At 43.2% G+C, this 6,466-nt stretch overlaps 1 protein-coding gene across 1 annotated transcript in view; it reads left to right on the top strand.

The window, feature by feature from the left end:
* SLC25A43 (solute carrier family 25, member 43) overlaps positions 1-4,006 on the top strand; it is a 17,373-nt gene extending 13,367 nt beyond the window's left edge. Inside the window, exons 4-5 of the mRNA XM_009576173.1 lie at positions 2,436-2,570; positions 3,633-4,006. Of these exons, the coding sequence (XP_009574468.1) occupies positions 2,436-2,570; positions 3,633-3,836 (339 nt within the window). The 3' untranslated portion in view covers positions 3,837-4,006. The remainder of the gene's footprint in view (positions 1-2,435; positions 2,571-3,632) is intronic.
* Positions 4,007-6,466: the final 2,460 nt, after the last annotated feature.

The raw sequence follows: 6,466 nt of genomic DNA, 5'->3' as shown, positions 1-6,466 counted from the left end.
GCTTTCCTGAAGCATTTTAGAAACCTGTTCCTCTTCACTGCTTGGCTGCCTATAACTTCCTTTACAAAAAAAGCTTGTGGAAACTGGCTGACAGTCCCGAAAGCAGAACAGGGTTTTGAATCCAGCTCTCCTACGACTGCTGTTGCATTTTTAAGGATACTTAGATCATTTGGGTGCCCTTCTAAGCATCCCTGGTGCTAATATCACCATTCTTAGTGGAACTGGTCCCTGAAGTCTCAGTTGCAGCACTCAGCATCTTCTACAGTACAGTCATGAGAGTCTTTGTGCAGGAGTTTCTCAAGTACTGTGGATTAAGGCTTGAAAAGTTATTTCTCTCTTTCCCACTGTTGGATTTAGCTATTGCTTTTTAAACCCTTACACCCCTTAAGTAACAGAACCACGCAGACAGCTAAGCTTCCTTGTAGCAAATGAGCGTAAGTAACATGTGCATGACCCTTGGCTACCAGACTAGCTCTGTTACCTTGAACTACCTGCAGGCAGGGCTGGTAATACTGTAAAATCACAGCAGTTAAATCCCATAATGTCTGCCTCTCTGAGTCCTAAAACAGGAGCTATGGGAGCTTGCACCACAGTTAGGAATTATGGAAACAGCTGTAGCCCCATGGAGTTAGCAAGGCCAATGTAGACACAAAGGGGATGAACAATTAGAACATCTGAAATACTTTCTCCACCACAAATGTGATCCTGGTCTTACAAATCAGCTACACTCTTGAGAAGGGTCAGAGAAGCAAATGCTTCTGTTCTCTCCTCCTTGAAGTGTAAAAGACCATGGATTAAATCTTCAGCCCTACTCTTGTCTGGGGTAAAAGAGCCAGGACATGATAAAGGGGATCCAGAAGATAACAAATCAGGATGTGGAAGCATATTGCCTTCTTTCTTAGTGCAGACAGCTGCTTTCCCAAAATCACCTCCCAAAGCCCTGTCAAAAGGAAACTATATGGTGTTACCTGTTTCCTGCCATCAGAAGTATTTCACATGCATTTCAATCACGCACAAAAAAAGTGAGAAAAAAATCATGAGGTGATTTTTTGTAGATAAAGAAGACTATGCAGTTCATGTGCGGGGTGATTAGGGGTTTTTTGTTAGCTTCTAAATTTTAGCAGTAGACTTGCCAGTAACGCATGGGGATGCAACAGCATTAAAACTATTGGATTAGCAACTTCTCTTATACACCTGGAGCATGAGTTTTGATCTGTTTCCATTTCCAGCATCTAAGTTGCCAAGTATTTGAAACGCTATAGCTGAGGCATCTAGAAAATGTCATCACCACTTGTCGGTTTATAAGAGGCTTGTCATAGGCTTAGCAGCTCTGAGAAGCTGTAGGTTAGTCTGGCCAAGAAGGGAAAAAATGCTACACCACATGGTATTTCAGATCAATGAAGGGATAATGATATCCGTATTCACCAATCAGTTAACTGATTTTTATCAAACTTCTGCCCTGTGGTGATCAGCTTGCACGCGCAAGTAATTAACCTGTGTCTTGGGGTCCCCACACACTCCTGACTGAGAAGTGTCACTTGCCATGTGTTTGAGTGAAACCCTGATTTGCCGATGCAAAATAAACCCATGACTGCATGTGCACGGATGGGTGAGGATGGGATTATTCAAGGTCAGGTTATCCTGTCTGTGCTAATAGAGTAGGAGATTAATGAAGGAAGGATTTTGCTGTTAAAAATGACCCACTACACTTCCTCCATGTGAACAGACACTATCTATACTGCAGTTGGAAATGTAGCTGCAGTCCAGCAGGATGCTCCCAAGCTAACTTTAATCAATCCGGATCAACTGACCATGTACCAAAGATATGGGAGCACAGGCACCAACTGCTCACCTACAGCCCTTGGTGGGCTTGTACAGCCTGGGCTGAAATCTCTGTTCTTCTGTTTCTGCTGTGCTGTTGCTACTCAACCCGTAGTGCAGTTCACCCTTCTCATTGCAGTGTGGACACAGCCTCAGCAGCCAGAGTGAAGTCAGCGTGCTCTTCTTTTTGATCAGAATTTCAGGAAGCCCCGAGCTTCCCTCTCGTAGGTGTTCCACTGCCAGTGATGTGAAATACCTCTCCCCAGACCTAAGCAGCTGGCAGATGTGGGCCTGATGCGTTACGCGGCTCTGGTTCGGATGGTTTGTCTTCACAAGGGTGGGATTTATTTCTAGTAGTGACATGGCACAAAAGGAAGTGCTGTGTGAAATTACTGCTCTCTTTCTCTTTTGTACCTATCAGAGAGTGAATTCTCTCCCTTTTTAGTTCGTATTTCAAGACAAAATAGCTGATTCTTTTGGGTTGATGGAAGAATCCAGATCAGTCTGTTGAAACCTGGCATTGAGTGTTCCTTATGTACCAGAATGGAGAAAATAATTAATTGCTTTGGTTTTCCTTTGCTGCTTCTAAATCCCCCTGGGTGTCTCTTGAACAGGCACAGAGTCCTTGGCTGCCTCACTATGGAGCAGTTGATGTCCATTTTACTGGCATGGCTGATTGTTTCCGGCAAACTGTGAAGAACAAAGGTGTGCTCGGACTTTGGAGTGGACTCACACCCAGTCTGCTCAAGGTGAGGTTTTGCTTTCATCGCAAAGACTATCCTGAAGTAATCAAGACACGCTTTTGGACAGTTGCGGTTATAAAGCTTATGACGTGCCTCCGTACTTATTAGCAGCTTATAGATGACAGAGTCCGTGACAGAACAGGTATAACCTCAGGCAGGTTATAAACCAGCTTTGGAACTTGGTTTGGTCATATTTCCCCAAATGTAAGCTTGGCTTCTAGGTGTCATTACTTTCAAGTTCATTTGAATGTCCTTAGAGAAGGGAGTGCTGCTAACACACAAGCCAGGGTATGGAAGGGGGATTGCAAGTGATCCACTTAAAACAGCTAAACAAGTCCTACTTCTCAGCTGAGCTCCAGTAATTTGACATGTTGTACCAAGCTGTAAAGAAAATTGCGCTTCTGTAATCCACTTCTCCAGAAGTCAAAAGTAGTACTTTCGACCAGCTATTTAATGCATGCGTATCAGTTACTACAGCCCTTGCTGAGTTGAAAGCATGAAATAAAGCACGGTAGCTTAAACAGAACATAATTTAGTTTACATAAATACATTTTATAGTACTACAGGTCAGCTAAGGAGTTCTAATTGAGTGACAACGTGATTGATTGCGATGGCCTGCCTGTGCCTGGCCCTAGCTTGGCTGTTACAAAGCCACGTGGCACCAGAGCTGCTGATTCTGTGTGGGGCAAAAGAAGAAAATTGTTCAGTCACTCTGCTGTATGTGGAATAAATCCCACATTTCCTACTGGGATTTGCTGAGGTTGCTTAGGATTTGCTTAGGTATTTGACAAGTTGTGATAATCTATAGGCTAGCACAGACCTTGTTCCTCACAATATTGTTATAATTAGTTATGTACCAATAATAAACTCCTACTTTTGGCATGCTGCAGGTGTCAGCCTAGTTTGAGGTGAGACTCTGATTTTGTATAAATGAGCACAGCTCTATTAGCAGATCAGATCAGATTTCAAGTCCTAGAAGTTTCCTTTTTTAAAATGTCTAAGTTAAGAATGCTATGAGTCTAATATTGCTTTTTCATCTTATGTTGCTTTTTTTTCTTATTTTATCAGATTGTCCCATACTTCGGTGTTATGTTTAGCACCTTTGAATTCTGCAAGCGGGTCTGTCTGTACCGAAACGGTTATATTGAATCTCCTTTAAATTACAAGCTAACTCCTGGCGTGGACCAGAGTTTACAGCCACAAGAACTGAGAGAATTAAAGCTCCTCCGAAGGGAAAACTTTGAGTCAAGGAAATCAGCTCTTGAAAACTGACATTAGAGTGCCCATTGCAGATATACACACTACCTTTCTTAAGGAACTTCGCAGGAAAGACATGCTGAACTACAGGTACCAGCGTCTCAGCGGATTGCATGGTTTTAGTACTGAGACACCAGTGCCAGGAATGAATAAATCTTGTATCTTATTTGCTGAATGGATATAAACAATATGAATAGCAAGCATATACTGAAAAGGAGAGATGCAACTAGTTTGAGGACACTATGCTATTGGAACTTGAAATTACAGTATTCTAGGTGCTTTTCAATACTGGATAGCCATTTTGAGATAAAACTACTTGCAGAAAGGTGAGAGAACTGAGATAAGAGTATAAATTGTATCTTCAAAAATATTAAGAAAATTCAAATGGATTTTTTTTAAGTAGTCTGAGACCGAGTCAGCCAAAAATGATAAACAGACTAGAATACATACAACATTCAAGAATTTCTGCTGAAATCTCTTTTTTTAGTGGTACTGTGTGGACGTGGCATTCTGTCGGTGCAGAATTAGTCTCAGTTCAGTCACACTCCAGAATCCACTCTTCAGTTTTTGAGACTTACTTGAGAATAATAATTTTGTATGAATCTTTGGCTAAAGATGAAAATATGCTGCTGCAACTGTGCTTTTGCTGAGAGAGAATTGTAATGTGCAAAATGAACTGTAATACACTGGAATGACAATCTTGCAAACTTAAGTGCATACTAGAAAATCTTCCCCCCTTTCTCCTGTGTTGTTACTGCATGTATGTGAATTATTTTAGGCTTTGAAAAAATAGTGTTCCTGAAGTTCTGTAACTGAAATATTTCCTGAAAAATGCAGTTCTTAAATGTGTTAGATATTTCAGAGCCACAGCCTTGTCATGTTGTTTTGGTATTCTTAAAGCTCTATTTTTATATTAAAGTACTTTTTAGTTCCTGTGCACAGACCTGTGCTGCTCAGAACGTGCCAGCAGAATAGCACTGTGCACACAACCTGTGATTTTTGCACTTTAACTGCTGTGATCCAGGAGCCTCAGATAGTTTCTGTAGATAGGAACCTCTCTGCAAGACCACTAGGTTATTGCTAGTGCCAAAGCAATTGATAGGCCTCTGACCAGCCTAGGGAGCTTTTGGACAGTAAAAATCATCTTGGTATTATACCTGAGGACCTGCGGTATTGCTCCGGTTCCTTTGTAGAAGTACAGCTATGGAACAGCCCCATCCTGGTGCTTTCTGATAGAAAACCTTAAACCCCGTGTCCACGTGGGAAGGCGGCTTTGCCCTCTGCGGCATGTCCCGCCAGCCTCGGGCTGAGGCAACATGTGAATCACAGCAGCTCGGTAAGGCGTGTGCACACCAGCTATGCTCTGCCCTGACTGCAGCAGCCTGGGCTCAGCACAGGATTTGCCTGCTGGTTTACACAGCTTTTTGTGTGTGCTTTTGTACCATTTATGTCCCTGCTGGGTGGAAGTAAGTCAGTCTCAGAAACTGCTTGGTTAGGCCAGGTCACAGTGGGATGAGGCAATGGCAGATCGATGCAGGAACAGTCTGTGACTATGGAGAGATTTGCAGAAAGATGTGGGATAATTTTAAGGCCTGCCTTGCACCTAGAACTCAACGTTGATGTACCTCACAGCTGAGGTCTTGCAGTATCTCTCTTAATGAGCTTGCTCAGTTCTGCTGCAGTGGTGCTTCATACTGTTTTTCTTCTCAGGGAAGAAATGCAGCATTGATAGCAAAAATTAAGATGGTAGAGAGCAGATCTAGTGGCTCGTGCATCACACTGAGGCTGTAAGTGCTTTTGGCTCTGTAATCAACCTGCCTAGTGAACGTGTTTCTCTGTGCCTCAGTTTCCCCATCTGCGCAGTGCAGGTAATAATACCGAGACTTATTTGAGATGTGTGAATAAGGAGATGTGACTTGTGAGCATGTTGGGGAGGAATGGATTTCTAAAGAGTGCCCTTACCTTGTCAAAGCATACCTGTATGTTTTTTACTAATGTTGTATTTCTAAATAGATTTTAAAGATTGAGTGATGGGTGCATATCAATGTCTGATCAGCTCTTCAAACCTGGGAAGAGTCAAGTGAGTCAAAAAGTTACCTCTAACTTGTTTTCTGATATGCTAATAACACCTTTGTATTGTAATGTACTCCTACGGCCTGTAAATCACTTACTAACCTTTTATCAGCTAAGCCTCTACTTTGCGTAACTACATCTGTGCATGAGAAATCCCCCAAAAGGTAACACTAAAATATTTAAGACAGCACCGAAACAAAGTGCTTCAGCAGTGGATCACGAACATGTAAAATGGTGTATGACCATGAAGAACCAGCTAATAGCACGGCTGGATCGCAGAGACAACTCAGGTAGGTGAACTCCAGCCACGTTGGGTGCATAGAGGTGGTAGGTGGAGGGGTGTTCGTCTGTCTGAGCATCTCATCACAGCTGAGCTCAGCGCTGTGGCTGAGGTAGGGAATCCGTACGGTACTCGGAGCTCTGTGACTCCCGGGACGTGGCGTACGCAGGGGGATGGTAACGGGAGAGGTCTCTGAGTGGGGGTCTCAGCTGCGGTGCAGTGAGGTCGGGCTGTCAGGCCTGATCCTGTACACCTCTGAGGATGGAACAGGCTCCGAGCCTCCCCCGTTCCT

Source organism: Fulmarus glacialis, unplaced genomic scaffold (genome assembly GCF_000690835.1).
Source record: "Fulmarus glacialis isolate BGI_N327 unplaced genomic scaffold, ASM69083v1 scaffold17454, whole genome shotgun sequence".
Classification (NCBI taxonomy): Eukaryota; Metazoa; Chordata; class Aves; order Procellariiformes; family Procellariidae; genus Fulmarus; species Fulmarus glacialis.
This window is presented reverse-complemented; position numbering and strand designations above follow the sequence as displayed.